The 23,215-nt window shown below is 43.2% G+C and overlaps 1 protein-coding gene across 1 annotated transcript in view; it reads right to left on the bottom strand.

Annotated features, from left to right (window-relative positions):
* Window positions 1-4,242: 4,242 nt before the first annotated feature.
* Window positions 4,243-23,215, bottom strand: part of F13A1 (coagulation factor XIII A chain) — a 188,057-nt gene continuing 169,084 nt past the window's right edge. The window contains exons 14-15 of the mRNA XM_081087925.1: window positions 11,968-12,104; window positions 4,243-6,083 (exon numbers count right to left, since the gene is read on the bottom strand). Of these exons, the coding sequence (XP_080944051.1) occupies window positions 5,930-6,083; window positions 11,968-12,104 (291 nt within the window). The 3' untranslated portion in view covers window positions 4,243-5,929. The remainder of the gene's footprint in view (window positions 6,084-11,967; window positions 12,105-23,215) is intronic.

Consider the following 23,215-nt stretch of genomic DNA (forward strand, 5'->3'; position numbering starts at 1 on the left):
TACACATGTTAGGTCTCTTCAAATCTATGGAGGCTGTTAAGAAACAACAAACTTTATATGTCTATATATTTTTCAGAAAGGAAAAATGATGATCAAAACACTGATATTTCTTTAAAGCAAGTATATAGTATTAGTCATTAAATTGTTCTCCTTTCTGAGATTATTGGAGTAAGTGCTCTAATTATGTCTTACTCTTTATAGATGACATCCAACCTAGTGGCTTAAAAACAATAATCATTTTACATATCTCATAATTTGATTGGTCAAGAATTTGGGTAAGGCTTGGCATAGTGAGTCTTCTGCTCTAAATGGCATTGACTGAGGTCACTGGATGGTATTCAGTTGGTAGATGGACTGGTCTAGAGGGCTCAAGATAGCTTCATTGTCATGTCTGGTGCCTTGATGGGAGTAGCTGGAAGGCTGAGCTCAGCAAGAATGATTGACAAGAACATCTTCATGCAGATTCCTCAGTATGACATTGTCAAAGTAGTTGAGCTTTTACATGGAAACTCAAGACTTCGATGGAGAAGGATTTTAAGAGACAAGAACTGAAAGTTGCCAGTTTCCCAAGGCCCTGGCTAAGAACTTATTGTGTTGTTTCTACCACATTCCATCAGTCAATGCAATCATTGGGCCATATAGAATCATGGGGAGGGGAGGAGAGTTGCACCCCACCTCTCAATAAGAGGAGTTAACGATATCTGATGGTTATTGATACTCTATGACTTTAAAAAAATCTCTTGCATGCATTTTTTAAAAAATTCTCACCCAAGGGTAAGTTTTTATTGATTTTAGAGAGGAAAAGAGAAGGAGAGAGAGAGAGAGAGAGAGAGGGAGAGGAAGAGGGAGAGGGAGAGAGAGAGAGAGAGAGAGAGAGAGAACGTGAGAGAGAAAATGTGAGAGAAACATCTATCAGTTGCCTCCTGTACACACCCTGACTGGGGATTGAACCCTAAACCTGAGTATGTGCCCTGACCTGGAATCTGACCCGCAACCCTTTGGGATGACAACCCACAAGATGACATTCCAACCAACTGAGCCACATTGGCCAGGATGATACTCTATCACTTTAAGATAAATTCTAAGTCTGATTGTAATTATTTCACTTGCTATATTTGCCCACTTGCTCAAATCAGAAAGAAGAGGAAGAATCCTTTCTGTGTTATAGGCACTTGCTTTTACTAATAGAAATATTCACTAGTACCCTTATGTTTGATGAGTTTCAGGAATGGTGAAATATTGCTTAGATAATTACTTGTCCTAGAACAATGATTAATTAATGTGAAAATTAATAGGAGTTCAGTAATTGTATCAGTAGTAAGCTTACCAAGCATCTTTTTCTTTAGATTTTCTTTTTTTCTTTTTTTTTATAGAGAGGAAGGGAAAGGGAGAGGGATAGAGGTTTGAAACATCGATGAGAGGAACATCGATCAGCTGCCTTCTGCACATCCCCGAATGGGGATGTGCCCGCAACCAAGGTACATGCCCTTGACTGAAATCGAACCTAGGACCCTTCAGTCCGCAGGCTGACGCTCTATTCACTGAGCCAAACCGGTTAGGGCCCAAGCATCTTTTTAAAAAAGTCCATTGTCTTTGGAGTGAGCACAATTTTCTAGTAAGTTTTCCTGCTGCAACTGAGGTGCTTTCTCCCCACTTCTCATTTATTTATATTTGCTTTTAGAGTAATTTCTGACAGACATTCTCAAAAGATGTTGTTATTGTTGTCCTGTGTTCCTTTTTTATAGAGTCTTATGAAAGTAAAACTGAGTCTAAATGAGTTGAGGTACTGAGAAGAGAGGGAAAATCTTGCCTTAAGATGGGAAGAAGTGTCTCTAGAATCAGCTGGTTTCTTGGGTACTGAGTTGGAGAGCTTTACCTTCAAGACAGAAGTGAGCATGGCCCTCAGAACAAGATCCTGGGTCTTCAGCATTTCTTGTGCATGGTAATTGTCATGTCTAAGTGGAACCCAAATTTTCGTCTCTCGGAACTTGTCTGTCACACATTTGTATCAGCTTTTGAAATGGACAACACCCTCCAACATGCCACCTTTTCCACTTTGTCTACATCTCCTTTCCCGTGTTTGGATCCAAATGCAGCCACACCCCAATATTATACCTGCCACACTGACCTGAGCTAGGTATTCTATAACATACTCTTTGGGCCTTGACCCACCGTTATTTTTTAGTTTTGCATCCAGTGTGTTATTAGTAGCCTCTATTAGCCTCCCTCCACAACATGGCCCAGAAGAACAAATTCTCATTCCTGGAAGTGCTCTAGCTCTGACGCAAACCTGCATTTCTATGGCTAAGAATCTTTGCAGATACTTTCTCATGAATGATTTCATGCATCATTATGGTGAATATGAAAAGCTCTGCCTCCCCTTGCTGGATATTCCCCACCTCGTCATAACAAGCTAATTTCAGTTCTTTAAAAGGGCCATGCTCTTTCTTTCCTCTAGGCTGTTACACGAGCTCTTTCCTGTCAAATAATCTCCAACTTACCTCCTATTCTTTTTTTAAGAGTCTATTTAAATCTTTTCCCATTATCCTTGCAGATTTTGGGGGTGCCGTTTTCATGCATCTTTTTCTATTTATTTCCAGGGTGCTTTGGGGATATTGTACTAACATCTATCCCTTTGTAGTTGATTTATGCATTTGGCTCCTCCTCTGACTTGTGAACTCTTTCTGGGTATGGACCATGGGTTTTCCATTTTTGAATCCCTAAACTCTAGTATGATGCCTAAAATTCAATAAATACTTTTAAAATTCATTCTTGCATGCATTTATTAATGAATGGTTGGGTGGTTAGATGGATGGTTGGAATAAAGAATGGATAGGTCGTTGGAAGGCTGTCTGTCTGTCTGTCTGAATTTTGGGAGGATGGCTGAGTGGTAGAAAAGGTGAATAAATGGATGGTTGGGTTGGGTGACTACTTATTAACTTTGTAATAATATTGGATGGGTGTTAATAAATAAACTTATACCTAGAATTCTGTGCCTTTTAATTGCCAATGAGTCTAGCACAAACTCTATTTCCCTCCACATTACTATTATAAATTTGTGCATGCTTTTGTTTGTTATACTGCAGCTCTTCAAAGAATCTTGAAGTCGGTTTTAGATCAGCATTCTTAAAACTCTGGGGAGACAAGGGATGTAAAGAGTGTACAGAAAACCGGAGGTTGATTTCACTGCATACTCCTGCCCCCGCTTAATTTGCCATGACACATGGCTTTGTAGACCTTTTTAAGTTCTTCATCAACAGTTTGGAAATAATTATATTTACTCCTTTTAGAGGTTGATGAAGTAAAAGTATTTTAAAAAACCATATATGTATATACATATATATATATATATTCATACAATATCTATCTATCTATCTATCTATCTATCTATCTATCTATCTATCTTCTATCATATATCTATCATCATCTATCTGCCCATAGTTTTGCATGTGTTGTTGTTAAGGTTTGCTTGATATATTCCCCAGAAGAACCTTGTGGAAATGTAAGTGTTGTTACCCCTCTTTAGCCACTGAAGCTATAAACGCAAATAAGGATTTTTTCAAAGGCACAGAGGACTAGTATAGGCAGAAACTAGAATTTAGAATCTCTGCTGCTATCTAAGATACATTGCTTACCATTGCTAAAATATAATTTGTAGAGCCACAGTATTATTATATGGTATAGAATCTCAGCTATTAAAAGAGTTGGACTGGCTCTAAAGTAGACATAGCACATAAGTTTTGTGTGCCAACTCCAAATTAGTTGGTAATAGCTTCCTGGAGTACTGTGTGGAGAAGGTCTCTGAGGTGCAATATGAGTTGCAATTGTTGAGTGATGTCTACCATGAATGTAGGCTCTCCTGTGCATATTTGCCATATATTTTCTATCTCTGTTTTAAGACCACAAAAGGTGTTCATTATGACAAGTATTCATTACAATAGGTATTCATGCTGGCTTGTCCACTGATTTACCCTAATGATTAATAAGATCGTTCATGAGAAAGTTTCTAGAAGCTTGTTTTTGAACTAAATATGTAAACCTCTTCCTCCAGTGAATGTGGTTAAAATATAGAGAGAGCAACAAGGAGAACTTACTTTGACATCAATACCAACTGTGGTCAATTTTTTGAAAGGAGAAATGCTTGTCTTCTTGTCCAGGTGGGTGACCTACTAATGAAGGGTGATTTATTGAGCAATTGAGTAGTAGTATGTTATACTGAAAATTCAAAGCATTCACTTTTGTACAGATGCAAACACAATCAGGTTAACTTTATTTTAAGCTTTGATTACATTCTAGTTAATAAGAATATACTACATTAAGTCGGCTTGACAGTCTCACGGAATGCCTTTAACTTTAAAATTGGATATTGGAAGGCTTGGCAAATGCTGGGAGATTACTTAGTAGAGTTAGTATGATGTTCCCATAGGGGACTAGCTACCTTCATGGACTCCTGGTGCTAAAAGCTCATAAACAGTCTCAAAGACTTAGAAATGTGGTTATATAGACTAAGAATTCCATTCTGGCCTCTCCCTCAGGTTTCTTCTGCTCTTTTTTGTTTGTTTGTTAAGAATCACAATCTACTGACCTAAATCACACCCTAGAAATATCAGTGGGGTAATTCTGACCATGCATCAGCTTTGCAAATGAATGCCTCGGAGCACAATACAAATGACGTCAGCATCCTCTGTTATAGGGTCTGCAGTGCTACTAGCTGTCTGCAAGGCAGAGTCCATACTACCTCTCAGCATGTGGGTGATGACCTGAGGTCTGGACATGGGTGATGTGAAGGACAAGAGAGAATTAGTGGCTGCCCATCCTCCCACAGGTTTGGTCACTAAATCTTCCTGCTTCTCCAAATTATTGGGCATATTCTGTCTCTAAAATGTATCATTATGCAAAATGATCCCAGTGAGACAGGTGAAGTATAATTACTAATTAAAGAGTCTAATTCCTGATTCCTCCCATTGCAAGTTAGACTCATTAATTTCTAGTACAGGCATCCTTGCAATTTTTACAAATTGAAGGCAAGATCCTTCACCAGCAAAACAACTACAACTCACTTTATTAGGATACTCTGCTTCATTGTGGTGGTTTGAGGTACGCTTGTACTGCAGCCCAGAAAGGGTTAAAGTAAGGGCTATTGGTTCCTGCTAATCAGGCCATGGTGTGACACCACCTATAAAATGCACCACAAAACTGCATTATTTAATAGATCTGAGCATTGCACCTGCTTTCTTAGTTCCTCTTAGGTGATTAAGTTTCTCACAAATGCAATTTGTTAATAGGGGGCCACATCTTCTCACAAGGCAAATCTGTGAAATTTGGCAGGCAGTTACTTTGCTGCAGGTGCAAGATAAAAGACCTTTCCTGAGCTTTGCCAAGAAGACAAATGATGTTGTACTCAATCCATGGGAAAAATATTCTGACACGGAGGGCAGAGCCTGCTTCTAAGAAAGGGAAATAGAATTTTAGGACTGAATCATGTGCTTTCCTCCATTTGGGGGAGTATATCACCCTTATAAAAGTATGAATGGGGGACCAGAAATCTTGTTTTACATGAGGCCAGGTATTTAGCAAATCCCCTTGCTAAGGGAAGTCCTCTGATATTTGAAGCTGCAGCCATTTGTGATGATAAATTATGACTTTTACTCTTATGAGATATGAGAGTTTAATTAGGGCTTAATTAAAGCTAATCCTCAGAATCCTTTGGAAAGGAGAGAGATGAAAAACTAGCTCCCACTATGAATAGCCTGAGTTTGGGCAAGTCTATCTTTGAAATGCACAGCATCCCCGCTCTGGCACCCTGTCCAGTCCTGCCTGGGTCTTCACAACTAAGTTAAAGCAAGAGCTAACTATTTTTGCAGTAGAATTTCCTCAGCCAAGACTAGAAGAGGCCAAGTGCCTGGGTCCATCTCAGCCTCCTTTGCATTTACACAGTACGTTGTCTTTGAATCTGCAAATCCAGCTCGCCATACACATGTCTCAGGGAGTCGCTGGTCATGCTGGCCATCAGCTTCCGAAGGCCAGAGACCCAAGGCCGACACACTTCTTCCCATTGCACAGTGGAGTTGGGCCGGATTTCACTGGAAGGATGAAAAGAGAGGAAAGGTTTTACTTCCCGCAGAGGCAGATCCAGTTTCCCACCTTGATCAGGAAGCAGTGAGAAGCCCTGCTCTCTTCTCTCAGTTGATGGCGGCTAGAAGACCAGATGGTTCCACTAGTTACAACCCAAAGGAGGAAGCTCTGCCAGAGCCTGCCAGTGACAGTCCCTTGGGCCATGGTTTTTTCCTCGTGGATGCATCAGCATGTCTCTCAGTATATGTGGTCCATGCAGTGTTCGGTGGAGCTGGTCTGAGCCCTACCACCCACGAGTTAACTGAACTCTAACTTGTTCCCAAGCCTCCATAGTAGCCTCACCAATGTGACTGAACTGCCTTGGCTCATTTTTTGACACTCTAGTCCCCATCTGGGACTCGACTCCTATCTGAATCCCTTGGACACCTTTGCTGAGGTGCCAATGCTCTGATTAGTTCTCACCAGCCTCCTTGGGATAGACCTTTTCCCAGGCCCAAGATCATAACCCTGCCTGCTGCCAAATGACTCGGAGTATCTGCATGCTCTGTAATTCGTAATACTGTTTCAACCACCAAACTGGGTCCTCTGCCCATGCACTTTTCTGCTCCTCATCGGTTGCCTGTTGATAGAGAGCCTAGCCTTTGATGGTCTTGGTATTCTCCTCTTGCTCTGCAGCCCATGCTCTGAGGCCTTCCTAAGCTTCATGGCCAAGCCCACTGTGGTGCGTAACTGAGGTCAATCAGGGTTAGGAGGTTTTAAGCTTCTCTGGGGCGTATCACATATATCACCCATGTCAGCTTCAGGAGGAGATTACAGCAGGTTTTATATGTATGATGGTTGAGCTAGATACTATTTGACACATTTTAAAGTTAAGAAAAATGGAAGATTAAACAAGCAAAGCAACTTTTATAAGACCACAGAGCTGTTACTGGGCAGAGATGAAATTTGAACCCAGGTTTATCTGATTTCCAAATCCATGCTCTTTCTACTACTGTATAGTGTATTTCATACTATACCCTATAAGAAGATGACTTTTTGATCACTGTGCTTGCTTTTCCACAAGTTTGATTTCTCAGGTAAGTGCTGTTCATGGCGGATTCTTGGTCTTTGCTCTCTGACTCTCAGGGAGGGCACATGCTGGGTGGCTTTGCATGGGGCCCTGGGCCAGTGCTTTTCTGGGAGAGCATCAGGGAAATGAATTGATAAGAGGGGTAAGGGATCTGATTATTTCCAGGGGGTACTGAGGCTCAGCATGTGAGGGTTGGAAGGCAGTTAGAAATCACTTAGTTCAATGGTCTCATTCTACTGACGAGGAAACCGAGATCCAAAGGGACATATGGAAGTTTACATGGCCACAGAGCCCGATGGTCAGGGATGATGGAAAAAGAAAGACACACTGGGGGACACAACAAGGGCACTTGTGTTCAGAAATGAGAAATGCATTGTGTAGAGGAATTCTGTGGATAGATCCATAGATAGATTGTCCAGGGACTGGAGGAGGGAATCTTTGTTACACTGTGGAGGGACCTGGGGGACCAAAGGATCTGGGGGTAACACTGTAGCTTTGGACTCAGGTGGTTGGAGGTGTTGCAAGGAAGAACTGTGAAGTCTGGAGTGGTCCAAGGGCCTCAGCCACATGAGCTCCCATTTGCTCTCGGGGTTGGACCCACACTGAATCGCTTTAGACAGAGCCAGAGTGAAGGGAGAAGCATGGGCCACATGCCTGTGCTTGACCTGTGCCATGTGAAATTGGAACCAAAGATTTTCTCAAATGTCACTATGACAATATATACTTCAACTGGCTGTGGGTGTGTCCTCTGGGAAAAAAAGGAAAGAGGCCCAAGTCCTAGAAATCCAGTTAGTAAATAAGAAGTCCCTGTCTCTCATATCTGTGGCCAGTGAACTGAGAAAGGCGCCGAGGCCTTGGGAGCCTCTCAGGCTGCTCTAGGCTTTGACTTTACACTGATAGGCTAAATGTCTCCATTAATTTGGTATTTGCTAACACTTTTCATAATTTTTTTCTTTATAAATGCGACTATATAAATTCTTTAAATCAGTTATAGAAAAGCCAAACTATGTGAAAAGGACACACATATAACCTATATATGTAGTTTTCAAACTCAGTAAATTGATTTTATGATTCAAGATTTAAAAATCACTGACCTCACTGTGGGTTTCCTCGCCTGTAAAAGGTGGATACTATGGGATATTGAACAGGGTGTGAAGAGTTTATATTTGTACTGTGCTTAGAACTATGGCACAGCATGGGAAGTGCCAAGTGTTAGGTATGTGGTGTTATTTTTATTATTATCACAGTCACTTTTGTGGCTGCTGTTTTCTCTGCCTGGACGATCTGCAAAATAATTTAGGACAGTAGATTCCTCCTGCCTGTATGTGGAAAAAAAGTTATCCATCCTTAATTTGCAGTGATTAGTTCAATAAGAATATAGTTTTGAGATATTTATTTCTCAATAAATTGTGCTATTTTTACCCCAATCCATTCATTTTCCCTTCTCTGGTTTCCCCAAGTGATCAGTCAGAAACACTTTGTGAAATAGTCATCTTGCTCAGGGACCTGGCCTGCAGCCATGTAATGCAGGTAGCTCCCTCAGACCGAAACTGTAGTCTCTGAGCTTCACATTCTTTGTGCTCACTCATAAACTTGCTCACATGATGATATTCACACCTGTATCTCATGCATGTACACGTGTACACTTATCACATCTGAGCATCACACAAGGATGCTACATGAAGACACACATGCATGTCTAAGTATGCATTTGCCTACAGACAAATAGATGCAGAAAGAGAGAACTAAATCCTTTCCCCACCTTGGTGAGTGGAGTAATACTGGAATAATCTTATTTGCCTGCGGATGGACATGGTGATAAATGGTTCTTGGTAATGTGCTGAGCCATCGGGATATGCTGGCCATTTATCATCTTGAACACATGCGGGCAAATGGGATTATTATTACAATAAACTGCAACTCTCTATGCTTTGTCCTCCGTGGGTCTAGCCCTCAGCTTCCGTCCTACTTGAAAAACTCAACATTTAAAACAAAATCACAAAGTCAGGGAACTTTTCTCATGAAATAACTCCCTGAACCTGATCATTTTTAAAAGAGAAAAATGAATCTGGAAGATGAATTATTTTATGTCCTGGGAATATCAAGTGCAGAAACTTGAAAGCTGAGATTCTGTGAGAGGAAGTGGGGGAAGAGCAGGAAGGTAAACCTTCTCAGAGCAGAGTTAGCTTATACCCTGATGAAGGAATATGACACAGCACCCACTGCCTTCCTTGTTCCTAGTTCAATTCCCAGCTCACCAGCTCCTACCTTCCAGACCCACTGTTTTGAACAAGACACACCCTACCTTCTAGGATCCCTGCAGGGGTGTGGGTGGACCTCAGGGTGGTGACTCCCTTTACTATTCCAATGTGGCCTAGAAAGGAACTCAGCCTTGTGAAGGATTCTGCTTCTACAGAATTGCCCTTTTCAAGAGCCCAAGTCCTTATATAGACCTGCCACTCTTAGACCAGATCTTGGCAGCAGAGGGCACTCTGGAGTGTTTCTAGCTATCTGGTAATATGGCTGTGGGCATCGCGGGCTCAGTTCTTGGTTGTGAAAGTGTGTGCTGGAGTCAGGAGGAAATGGATAAAGCAGTACTCTCCCCAAAGTCCCAAGCCTACACTAGATTATATATATATATATATATATATATATATATATATATATATAATATTTTACAATTTTATATATAAATATATATAAATATATATAATATATAAAATATATATTTATATATATATATTTTACAATTTTTGACAGTTTCTGAAATATAAAGCTGCCTGACTTTGGAGAGATCCACCCCCGGATCTGACTTCCCATGAGAGACGGAGGAACTGGTGTCCTGTCTGTTACCTACCTGCCATAGACCAATATATTGAAGTAACTAGTAATAGTAGCTTAAGGCAGAGTATGGGTGGGACATTTGCCTAATGCCCATGTAAGGACTAACCTCTTTCATCCTTTCCTATTCACTCTACTTTCCCCACCCCAAGGTCAGATATTAACAATAATCAATGCACCTATTTTGAGCCTTATACCTCCCAAGTAGTGGGTCATTGTACTTACTGTGTGAGCATTACTCTTTCTTCTAACACACAGATTGTTTCTTTCATGCACTGGCTTTCGATCAAGGTGGGATTCTTGGCACAGCCAAGTTATAAAGGTAGCAGGACTAAAGGTGCAAAAGTACCCTCAGATGAGGCTTGTGGGGTTACTGATTGAGAAGCAAAAATTGAATTCAGCCGGGGGTTGTGCTGAAGAAGATACGTTTCACTTTGCCAAGCGATTCTTGCATCTGATTCAGGTTGGAAGGTGCGAGAACGAGTGAGGGTTGACTATGGTTTCTGACAAAACAGGGCTATTATTGCTGACCTCTCCCTCAAGCTAGGGTTGATTTCTAATTTAATTCTTTTTTCCTCCTGCAACTTTCCTATTAGTACAGGAAGGTTGTTATGTTTTGTGCTTGCATTTTTTTTAAGCACTCAAGTTATTTTCTCTGCTGTTTATTGCATCCACCAGCATCAGGCATCTCTTCTGGTGTGCAGAAGCTGTGAGCACTGTAATTTGAAAGAAATGCAGGGAGCCCTTAGTGGGCAGGTTGGTTTTTAAAGGTGCCCCAGAAGGGGTGGAGGAGGCCTTGTAGTTGTCCCACAGATTACAAAACAGGGTTGTTTCTATAAAGGACATTGGGACAATCTCCAGCTATTCTGGTCATCAGGCAGTTCTCAAAGCCCTCCACCTCCCTTTCTATACCTTAGAAGGTCACCCCACAGGAAATTTGCTAGATTGATTGATGCCGACAGGGACTTATTTGTGGTAGAAATGAAAGTAATAAACCTCAGAGATTGGGATCTATTCTGGGTGTCACACTCTAAGAGGAATACTGACAAATTGGAGGATGTGGGAGAGGGAGGGAGCTAAAACCATATTAGAGGCGAGAGGAATAAAGTCAGGGCAGGTATAGAGAAGACTTAAGGAAGATGTGACAGCTGTTTGCAAACATTTGCAAGTAATTAGATGGAAGAGAGATGGGCCTTATTTTGTGTATAGCTCCAGATGACAGAATTCAGACCATTGGTAGGATCAAAAGGTACCATTGTTTTTTTAACAATTAGTGCTAGCTGAGCATTCTGGTCTGTTTTGTGGGTGACGGCATTTGTCAGTGGAAGCCAAAGAAGCTGAGAACTGTCTGGCACAATCTGATGGTGCTAGGTTGGAATGAAGCAGACTTTCATTTCTATTATTATGGGCCTGGGGTAGTCATTGGTTCCCTGACTAGGAAACAAAGTCTAGAACTCTTCAGACTCACCTTTATTCTCCTGAGTGCTTGGGCTGGTGAAGTCTGGGAGGTAGAGTTGGGAAGAAATAATCCAAGAAAAGGAACACTTAAGGAATAGCAGATTTGACATATATGCTATTAGTAACATATTTGACACATTAGTAGAATTGATACATGAGGAAGTGGTAAGGCACAAAAATGCTGGACACTTGGTTCTGGAATCAGCAGAGTCTGAATCTTGGTGTCACTCTTATAAGCTGTGCACCTCTGGATAAATCAGTTGACCTCTGAAAGCCTCAAATTCCTCTCCTCTCAAAGGAAGATAATACTTGTACCCACCTCATTTGGACGGTTTTAGGAATTAAGTGATGGAAGTTTGATAAAACCAGCCCTATTTTTACTTCACGCCCCACAGAAATGCCAGTAAGGAAGTGGCAGCTTCTGAGACATTTTCATTGGGAATTAGGTGTAAGTTTGGAAAAGAGACGGAGAACTAAATGTCCCACAGCCCCACGTCACCTTCCCACAAACCTTCAGCACATACCGGAACATCTTCCTCATTGGTTTTATCACTCCAGGACCTTCCAGGCGTATCCAAACGTTTTTCAGTGATTCCTTTAAGGGATTGGTGAACTCGACTGTCACAACCATGTCAGAACCAACCATCTGAGCGCCACGGACCTAAGAGAAGAGTTGGGGGGGAGAACACAGCTCATTAGCAGCACATAAAACCTCTCTCTGCTCTCCTGTGTCCTCAACCACCTTCACTTTTGCTTCTGTTTTGCAGTAGTATTATTTTTTGGCAAGGGAAGGAACCAGTGCGATGCAGATACCTTATTGCTTTGACTGGGAGATACCTACTGAGAAAAAGATGGAAAATTACTAATTAGAACCACACTCTTTTCCTCATTATAAAAACCACCCTAATTAGAACTCAGGTTAATAGCCTGGCTACTGGCTGCTCTTTGTCAGCAGGCGGTGGAAATGCATTTGGTGTAGTAACAGGTTTCGTGGTGAGGGTGGCCAGGTGAACTCTGCTTCCGGATAGGGCTCAGGTTTCTTGCCAGGACTTAGAGAATTCCCAAGTTCAAGAGGAAAAAATGCTCCAGGGAGCCGGTGCCTTCTCACTATTAGAAACACTATAAAGAACTATGTTCAAAGAGGGAGTTCTCACTGTTGAACTTGAAGAGAGGAAGCTGGACACTAAAATAGTCAGAAGAGACTTCATTTGCAGCTACAACATCTGAGTCAGGAGAGGGTGAAGCTAATTGTGGGTGAGTTTATCCATATCTCAGCAGGATCAAGTGTTTGGCAGGAGATGCCAGAGTTCAATGCCAACTTCAACACTTCCTAAGAGTGGGGTCTTATGACTTCCTCATCCCCTCTGAGACTGTTTCCTTGGCTCTGAACTGACTGACACTTCTATGGGGTGATCTAGGGAATGCTGTTACCAGTAGTTGTGTTTACTCTGTGCCGCACTGTGCCACACACCCGGAACTACATGCTTTCCCATCACCAACACAGTGTGCTGGAACATGTCCAGGTGCCTATAGCATTAGCTTGTTTGCTTAGAGGCTATGTATCCTGTGGATGGAACTGTAAAGTACTAAGTTATTTGGGAACAAGATAATAATAAAAGTCCTTCATTGCAATAAAAGGGTAGGATTACATAGTACATATAAAGCATCATGACACATGGTAATGGCTAATGCATTGCAGCTTCTGCTTTTTGAAGTGGCAAAGCTTGGGGGAGTTTTTTTTTTTAATGTTTTTATTGAGAGAGAGGATGGGAGAATGACAGAGAGATAGAAACTTCGATGAGAGAGAAACATCATCAATCAGCTATCTCCTGCACACCCCTTACTGGGAATCGAGCCTACAACCTGGGCATGTGCCCAGACCGTGAATTAAACTAGCAACCTCTTGGTTCATGGGTTGACACTCAACCACTGAGCCACACCAGCCAGGCTGGGGGAGTTTGTCTTATTCACCTTATATTCTAGCCTACTTTTTACTCCAATATCTAGCCAATGCCCAGTAAATATTGTTCAATTAGGCTGACTGCTTAAAAAAGGAATTTAGTGGTTATTTGATTTTCCTATACAACAACCCAATCATTATTATACCTTATTTCTTTAAGCAGTGTGTGTCATATAGAAAATGTCATGTGGAAATGAGACTTTCTAATGAAAGGGGAAGGACACTGCCCAGAGAAGAAGACTCTATAGTCAAGAATAGAACTTTATGGCTTTAATCTAGAACATACAGTTTGTGACTAAACTTATATCTATGGGATTTTTTAAATGTGTAAGAAAAATGAAAATTGTAGCTGATTCCCCATCCATATTTATTACAATCAGATCCCCATCTCCCGGGGTGGGCTGGGTGGAGAGCAGGCTCACAGGAATCAGGGGTGGAGCAGACGGTGACCATGATGGTGACCACAGCAGCTGTCACCACGGAGCATGGCTTGTGAGCCAGGCAGTGTGAGTAGCACTTTAGTAAGTGGTCCCCAGCCTGGCACACTCAATGGAATCACTGGAAAACTTTAAAATTATAGAGGTCTAGGCCCTCCCCAAACAATTACATTAGCACCTCAGGCGGTAGAGCCTGTCTACTTTAAGTTGAAAAAAATTTTTTTGCATTAAAAAAATACAAACTAAAGATAACATCTACAAAAACTATCTAAATTCAAGAAAATAGGGCTCCTTCAGAGACACTACTAGTAACATTATTTGCTCTGATCATTTTAATTTGTGGTGGTGGGGGGGGATATTTTAGAGCGATCCGCCTCCTGTATACTCGTATAAGTCTGAGCACAAGCCCCTTAAAACATCTGAAAATATCAATTGATTCTTCCTCCACACAGATTTATACAGTGACAAATATGAGACATGCACAACTGCAAGTAGTTTTAGGGGGTTCATTTGGATAGACCCCTGTGATCGCTGCATGGCCCTCGGGGGATCGGGGGCTCCAGGACGAGAACCATCTCCACACTGGGAGGCGAGCACCACGGGAAGATCGGCTGTGGAAAGCCACGTGCATCTTTCCTGGTCACTGATGACAGTGATGGGGGAAGTCAGGTATTTGAAAAGTTGGCCTGTGTGTTTGGGCCTTCATGGGTAGGCTTTAGATATGAATATGATTAAAATATTAAGTCTTCTAGGTAATTTCATGTCATGTCTAATCAGGTTGCTTCCAGAGATTATCTCTATAATTAGCTGCAGCTGGAGTATATAAATACTGCCCAGACTTTCCTGGTCCTGGGATGGAGAAGGGGCTTGGAAGGGGTAGGAAGATGAAAAAAGAGGGCCCTTCCAGGTTGGGGAATGCTTCTTTTGCAATTGTCAAAGACTCAGTGTCACTTTCCTGACATCTGTCTCTTATATCCAAATTTAAACTTCCTCCGCCTAACTACTGAGATGATAATGAGCCTTAAAACTCAAACCAAACCAAATGTAAAAGCCTGCCCAAAATTTAACATCACTATTTTCTGCTTAGGAATTTAAGTGGGGATATTTCCCCTCATTCTGTTGAGGAAAATGGAACATAGGCACAGTATTTTCATATTGAGTGTTTATTTGAATGGTGTGCCACGCTCTGGTATCTATGAAGTGCTGCGAATGATGACCACTGTGGCTGAAAATGTCTGTTCAAATCTATTTTTTTTTTTTTTTTAGGGAATCTGCACTGCTTTTCTTTAATGCTGTAAAAATAATTTTCATATCAGCATAATTATGTTTCTGATTTCCTTGCTCTCATAAAACCTCAAGTAAAGGGAGCGTTTAGCAATCCAGAGAGTTAGATCAAGAAGACACTTTTATGTGTATTCACCTTAGAGAAGGGTAGCTATTACTTGAACCAGAGAAAAGGATAAAGCATATGTATACTCGGTGTTATTAACTTATTTTCCAGGTTTGATGGCCCTGATTCTTTAAATTTTTCCATTTAAAATATCTCTGTTTTAGAGTGTCAAACTGCAGTGGGAAGGCTGGGGAGGGGAGGGGGGCAGAAGAGGGGTGGTAAGAGATCAACCGAAGGACTTATATGCATGCATATAAGCATAACCAATGGACATAAGACACTGGGCGGTAGGGGAGGCCAGGGGATTGTCAAGGGCGGGGGAAAAAAGGAGACATATGTAATACCCTTTGTAATACTTTAAGAATTAAAAATAAATAAATAAAAATAAAAAATAAGTAAAATATCTCTGTTTTGAAAAATTGACAAAAAATGCTTTTCCACTTTAAACATCATTCACCAAAATTATCATACTTAGTTCTTGTCTTTTATGCTATTCCATGATAATGACAACTGATTCTTTGGTAAACAAGAAAGTTATTCACACACACACACACACACACACACACACACACACACACAAACTTTTGGGAAGAAATTACCTTTTAGGAAATCACAAGATCTCTTCCATGGAGTATATGCTTTACAATGTACATAACTATATTCAAAACTGAAGTGGGGTTGAAGGAAAAAGTTTGAGAAAGAATGAATTTAGTTGGCAATGTGATCCATATGATCTAGGAGTTCACCCCACACCCCTTACTTCCAGTGCTTTCAATCATGAACTTTCTTCTCCTCCTCAGCCTGTGGTCATGTTGTGGACCAACATTCGCGAGAATAAGACCACCGACTCCAATTAGGTCTTAAACAGCAAGCGAGGATTTATTGAACTGGCCAGTGACTGCCACAGGCTTTTTCCTCCTGCAGCAGCCCCGAACTTGGTGCTCGGCGAGCTTTTATTCACAGAAACTACAAACGTCCTTGGTTTACAGTTACAAGGGTCTAATCAGGACCTTGACACACAGATGTCTGGGAGTGGGAAACTTGGAGTTATGCCTGGTTGCCTATCCTTGACCCCATCCTTGTTAGAATTTTTTACTGACATTCAATTCATCACAGTCACTGCAGGGAGAAGCAGGTGCCTGTGTGTAACCTATGCTCACCAGCACCGGCCGCTACTGGCTAACACACTTATGCTGGTATTTGTTGAAATGCTAATGGGTTAAGACAGTCGGGCAATGTTCTTAATCTGCATTGTCCAAATGGTAGCCACTAGCCACATGTGGCTATTTACATTTAATTTAAGTAAATTAAATTAAAAATTCAGCTCCTCAGTTGCACTAGCCCAGGGGTGGGCAAACTTTTTGACTCGAGGGCCACAATGGGTTCTTAAACTGGACCGGAGGGCCGGAACAAAAGCATGGATGGAGTGTTTGTGTGAACTAATATAAATTCAAAGTAAACATCATTACATAAAAGGGTACGGTCTTTTATTTCAATAGTTTTATTCATTTCAAATGGGCGGATCTGGCCCGCAGGCCGTAGTTTGCCCACGGCTGCACTAGCCACATTTCAAGTACTCAGTAACTATATGTGGCTAGTGGCTATCACATAGGACAGTACAGATTTAGAATATTCCCATAATCATAGAAAGTCCCATAGAACAATGCTGTTAACTTGTTTAATCCTTACAACTGTGTGGAGTAGATGCTATGAGTCTTCATTGCACAGATGAGGAAACTGGGACACAGAGAAGACAAGTTATTTGTTCAAGTTCACACAGGCAGTAAGTAGGGGAAGGGAGACCTAAATGCAAACAGTCTAGTGCCCCAGTCATTGCTTAACCACACCCCTAACTTACTCTGATTAGTAACCACAATATTAATGATAACTTACATTTTATGCTGTTCACTTAGTAATGCAGGGATTCTTCTCATCATTTTATTTATATTATCTTGGTTAGTCCTTCCTACTGCCCTACAGCTTGGGAGTAGACATGATCATTACACATCTCACTGATGTGAAACTGAAACTTAGACAATAGACAAAATGCCCAAGTTACAGAGATGGTAAGTTGGTAGAACCCAGCTATAAATCTAGGTCTTTCTGACTCCAAAACATTCATCTTTAAACACCACATACACTGTGATCTTTCACAGCAGAGAAGCAAAAATAGTGACTTTTTCTTTGCTGGAAATAGGCTCATTATTTTCTGAAACCCATTGAGGAATCATTGACTGTATTACCTTATACTATCACTAAACTATCAGTTGAGCACAATGATTTTATAACTTGACCCTGAACTAAATTTGAAAACATATATACTACCCAACTTTGTCTTTTCGACTTTATGGGGAGAGAATTAGATTTCTATGCCAGAGTGAAATGTGGCAAGATAGCCTTGGGGCCTTGATATATTACATTACTTGATGATAAGAGGATTTTCTATTAAGGGTAAAGATGGAGATAATCATTTAAAAAAATAACCAGTAGCCTAAACATAGTGGGATTCTATGATAAGGTGGATGGGAGTCATTATTCTTGATGTTTTATTTTATGTGTGTCTTTTACTAAGATTGAAAAATAGCAAACCAGATAAGCATAGAGCTAATTATGTTTTAGGCACCTGGTTAGCAGGTACTCATTTCCATTCTCAAGTACAGGCTGTTCTGCGGCTGGACTTCGGAGGGAGATGGAGATGTGCACACTCTGGCGGCAGGGCTCCCGCGGTGTGTCCTCCTGGCTGATGGAGCACCCCCACTGTCTGCTCCTCTGTGACAAATGGCCATCAGTGGGTGGAGAGTCAGCACTTGAGTATGGAAAGCCATGACTGGGGTGCCCTGCCTGGGACAGTCCCAGATCACAAGGCTTTATCTGCTCAGAGCCCCTCATTATGGGAGCTCAGACAATTGTGTTTGATTTTCTCCGGAAACGGTGTAGGACAGCACCGAGGGGCACAACCACAGTGGCTGAGAACACAGTGACCATCCAGGGGGGAGCTGGGGGGAAACCTGCTGGACTCAGGTCTGAAGATGGGGAGGAGGATGGGGGCTGCCACGGCGTGTCCTTGGGCCAAGTGGCTTGAGCTCTCTGGGCCTGGTTTCTTAGGTGGTTACCGGGGGGTTTAATGTGAAAGGATCGGGCAGAGCATCTGAAACACGCTAGCATTTACCCATCTAAATGCTGTTGAGGCCTAAAGGAAGACACGCTTGCAGGGTGACATGAGGACCTCTTCACCCCTGAGTTCCCCTGTGGAAATGAGGTAGATTCGGTTCTTAGGTGTGGGGAAGAGAACCGCCAAGCTGGGAGCTTCCATCAACACTTTCTAAAGAGAAGGGGAGAAGTCCAACCCTGGGGCACCTGCCCCCGCCTCCCACTGCAGGGCCATGGGACCGGCAGGGCAGAGGTGTGTGTCCTGGGATACGTGACATTCAGGAAGAACATGGGAAGGTGGGAAGGGAGAAAAGTGCTTGGTTGGAGACATGGGGGGAAATGGTTCAGGGTTCAGGGTTAGAACCTGGTCTCTCTTTTCATTTTCTGTGTTGATGGAAAGTTTCAAATATTCAGGTTTTCACAGAACAGCACAAAACTGTAGTTAATTACAATTTACCCACTGGCCCTCAAGCATTTTGGAAGCACTTATTACATCTCAAATGGTTTCCCCAAATTTAACCTTTTCTGTGGGATAAAGATATATGAGTTGGGATATTGTAGGAGCAGGGCCCAGGCACCCACCACAGCAAGCAGCCCAGCCTTGCTCTGCTCTGGTGAAAGTGGGGGCTTCCAGGGCATGAGGAGGATTCCACACCTAACCTCCGGGCTCCCGTTAGAACACAACATTGAACAGTTGTTAAAAAGCCAAATAGTGTGTCAATCAGAAGAGAGCAGGGCATGGAGCCAGCACTGGGGTGTGGCTGCACAAGTTAGGCAAGGGCACCCCTTTTTCTGGGGTGGGTGAAACTCTCTGCATGGCTTAGTGAGTGGTGAGTGGGCTGGATTTAGTGCCCTCATAGCCACTCCACCCCCCAGTCTGCACAAGCCTGGAGTGGAGCCCACCTAGAGGTAGGTCCCAGCACCCTGGGGAGGGTTGGCAGGGACATAGCTCGTGTGACCTGCGTTAGTTATCCTCATTGCAGCAAGTCCAGAGCACAGAGGCCTGGCCAGTCAGAGCTGGTGGAGCAGACATTCTGCTTGTGGATTTGTATGAACTGCCAACTTCTGTAGGCCCTGTAGACACTGTCCATGCAGGAGGAACCCCATAGGCTGGTGGCAGGGGTGGTCAGCCCCTGAGAGAACAGTGCAGCTGCGCTCCTGCTGCTGACCAAGGGTGGGCACTGCTGAATGCCATCACCAGCAATCTTTCAAAGAAAAAGTCAATAAAAATGTTCTTAATGCCGAGTTTTCTCTGATAATTTTTAAAAAGCATTTTCTACAATTATCTACAGAGGGAGCACCAAATAACTATTTGTTGAGTGAATTCAAGAAATTAATGAATAAATGAGTGATAGACTAAACTAAAAGATTAATAAACACTAGAAATTTCTTTTAGTCAACTAAACAAATAAGTAAGGGGTAAATGCATGTTACAGTCTTATTAGTGCCACTCTAGGCCAACAACTACATTTGTGGGGGCACTAGGGAAGTGAAGCACATTAAAACTCATGTTTAAAAGTCTTGGAAAGTCAATTGTTCTTAAGTGCTTAAAAATTTTTTAAATTTTTGGAGCACCCGTGTGTTCACGATTGTAATTTTAAAAATTATATACATAGAAAGGGTTATATTTTCTCTTAGCAGCATTACTCCTAACACATATGAGAAGATGAGTTCTACAGGGGTTTAGAGATGTTCTGCAAATCCTGCAGGCCTTGTTTTACAGGATAATACTACCAAGGTCTTGGCACCTGAGCGGTTTTAGAATGGCACTCAGAAGAGTTTATTTCCCAGATCCTGAATGGAGGTCCTCTGCTCTCTCTCCCAGCCTTGCTCCAGGCTCTTCAAAGACTGGCTCCCCACACATGAGGGTTCCATAGGGAGCATCGCACACTCTTGACACCCAGCGGTCAGATTCAGTGCCACCAGGTGAGTGTTACCTTCACTTTAGGCTAGAGGGCCACATGCTGCTCGGAGCAGTTCTCAGGGCGTGATTGTGGGATTTCCAGGCATAGATGGGCCTAGGCAGGGAAGGAGGAAACTGTAACAGCAGCTACCAGGTCTTGGCATGGGCTAAGCATTCTCACAAACATTACAGATGTTAACCCACAGAAACTTTGTCTTTTATATGTAACTAGAGGTCCAGTGCACGAAATTATAGCACGAGGGGGTGGGGGGTGGTTGCCTCAGCCCAGCTTGCACCCTCTCCAATCCAGGACCCCTTGGGGGATGCCCAACTGCCGGTTTAGGCCCGATCCCCAGGCCGAAACTGGCAGTCAGACATCCCTCTCACAATCCAGGACTGCTGGTTCCTAACTACTCACATGCCTGCCTGCCTGATTGCTCCTAACTTTCCCTCCTGAAGGCCTGGTCACCCTCAACTGCCCCCTCCCCCAGCCTGGTTGCCCCCAACTGCTCCCCCTGCTGGCCTGGTTGCCCTTCACTACCCCCCTCTGCCAGCCTAGTTGCCCCTAACTGCCCCCCCCCACTAGCCTAGTCACCCCCAACTGCCCCCCCACCAGCATGGTTGCCCCTCACTGCCCCTCCCCACCAGCCTGATCACCCCCCACCCCCAACTGCCCCCCCTGCTGGCCTGGTTGCCCCCAACTGCCATCCCCCTGCCTGCCTGGTCGCCTCACGCAGCCTGCTTGTTCAGTTGTTTGGTTATCCCTCACTAACTCCCCTGCCAGCCTTGTTGCTCCACGCAGCCTGCTGTTTGGTCATTATGTGAGGGCGTCCTGACCAACTTGCATATTACCCTTTTATTAGTATAGATTATAATTACAATAAATAGTATTATAAATATTAGTGGCTTAATTATTTTGCAAAAGGAGACACTGAAGTTCAGAGAGAAAGGGTGTGTGTGTGTGTGTGTGTATGAGAGAGAGAGATGAGAGAGAGAGAAGTAGTAGGAGGAGAGTAAGAAAGAGGCGGAGGGGAAGAAGAATAAGATTAAGAATAAGAATGAGAATGAGAATGAGAAGGAGAAGGAGAAGGAGAAGAGGAGAAAGAGGAGAGAGGAAGAGAAAGAAAAAGAGGAGGAGAAGAAAAATGTGTGTGGTAAAAGCTAATAGATGTTGGTCTTCATTGAGTACTTACTATGATCAAAGTACCATGCAAAGCTCTTTATGTGAATTGCTAGAGGCCCGGTGCACAAAATTTGTGCACTGGGGAGTGGGTGTCCCTCAGCCCAGCCTGCACCCTCTCCAATCTGGGACCCCTCAGGGGATGTCCAACTGCCGGTTTAAACCGGCAGTTGGACATCCCTCTCACAATCCGGGACTGCTGGCTCCCAACTGCTTGCCTGTCTGCCTGCCTGATTGCCCCTAACCACTTCTGCCTGCCAGTCTGATCACCCCCTAATCACTCCCCTGCCAGCTGATCGATGTCTAACTGCTCCCCTGCCAGCCTGGTCGCTCCCAACTACCTTCCCCTTCCCGCCTGGTTGCCCTAACTGCCCTCCCTTGCTGGCCTGGTCACCCCTAACTGCCCTCCCCTGCTGGCCTGGTTGCCCCTAACTGCCCTCCCCTGCTGGCCATCTTGTGGTGGCCCTCTTGTGATGACATGGGGGTGGCCATCTTGTGATGACGTGGGCATGGCCATCTTGTGACCACATGGGGGCAGCCATCTTGTGCAAGGGTGTGACGGTCAATTTGCATATTACTTCTTTATTATATAGGATTACTTTGCTCCCTCCCAGAAACCCAGTGAGGTCAGTACTATTATTGTACCCATTTTACTTCTGAGGTGATTGAGTAATTAGCCCAAAGCAGGTAGGACTGTGACCCCCAGGTGGCCTGACTGCAGCCATCTCTAAGTATTATAGGTTACTGTGCCTCTACAAAAGGGGCTCCTGGTGTTCTTGTTCTAGTTGACTTGGGTGAGAGCAGAAAAAATGTGAAACCTTCACTGCTAACTGACAGTGGGAGAGCCCCACCAGAATGCTGTTCCTACATCACACACCACAGATTCCAGACAAACCAGTCTGCAGCCTGGAGCTGAATTCCCATCATTGCTTCCATCCTTCCCTAAAAATAGATGTTCATTAAAAACCAAAATGCCTGAGTCTTTTTCTGACTTAAAGCTTCTTACAACCATCAACACATGGGAAGGCAGAAAAAAATTCTATGTCTGATTTTAATAAAATATACTTTTTTTCATCAAAATATTGTGATAGCATGGAAAAAGAGAGGCGTGCTCATTAAAGTTTAATGAATGTCTCTCCCTGCCATTTTCCATATGCAGATCATACACTATGACTCATGCATGATGATTGGCGGGAAGAATGTAATCCAAGACTGGGTCCATAAGGATGTGAGTACATGTCCACTGGCCAACTCCTTTGCTAGGGCTCAATATTGTTCCAGGTTGGCCTCTATTTGCTCTAAAAAGGGGGCTCATTAAGAACAGCTGCAAAGTTGCCGCCAGGAAACTGCAGTCCCCAGGCTGAGCTGGGGATTCCAAGAATAAGATGATGACTTGGGCCAAGGCTTTGAGGAAGAGAAAGAAAAGAGGTTCCAAATCTTGGGAGGGGGGCAATCCTATAATAAAAACCTAATATGCAAATTGACCTAACGGCAGAATGACCAGTCGCTATGATGCACACTGACCACCAGGGGGCAGACGCTCAACGCAAGAGCACAGCCCACAGGCCCCAGGCTGGCCAAGGTGGGTGCCAGCAGGGGGCCCCTGATCACTACACCAGTCGCCCCACAGATCAGCCCTGATTGCCAGCCAGGCCTAGGGACCCTACAGATGCATGAATTTTGTGCAATGGGCCTCTAGTAATGTTATATTTATGCTCCAGAATCTTCACTGAAGTCTTTGTTCATGGACTC

The sequence above is a fragment of the Myotis nattereri genome (assembly GCF_964212035.1).
Source record: "Myotis nattereri genome assembly, chromosome: 3".
NCBI lineage: Eukaryota > Metazoa > Chordata > Mammalia > Chiroptera > Vespertilionidae > Myotis > Myotis nattereri.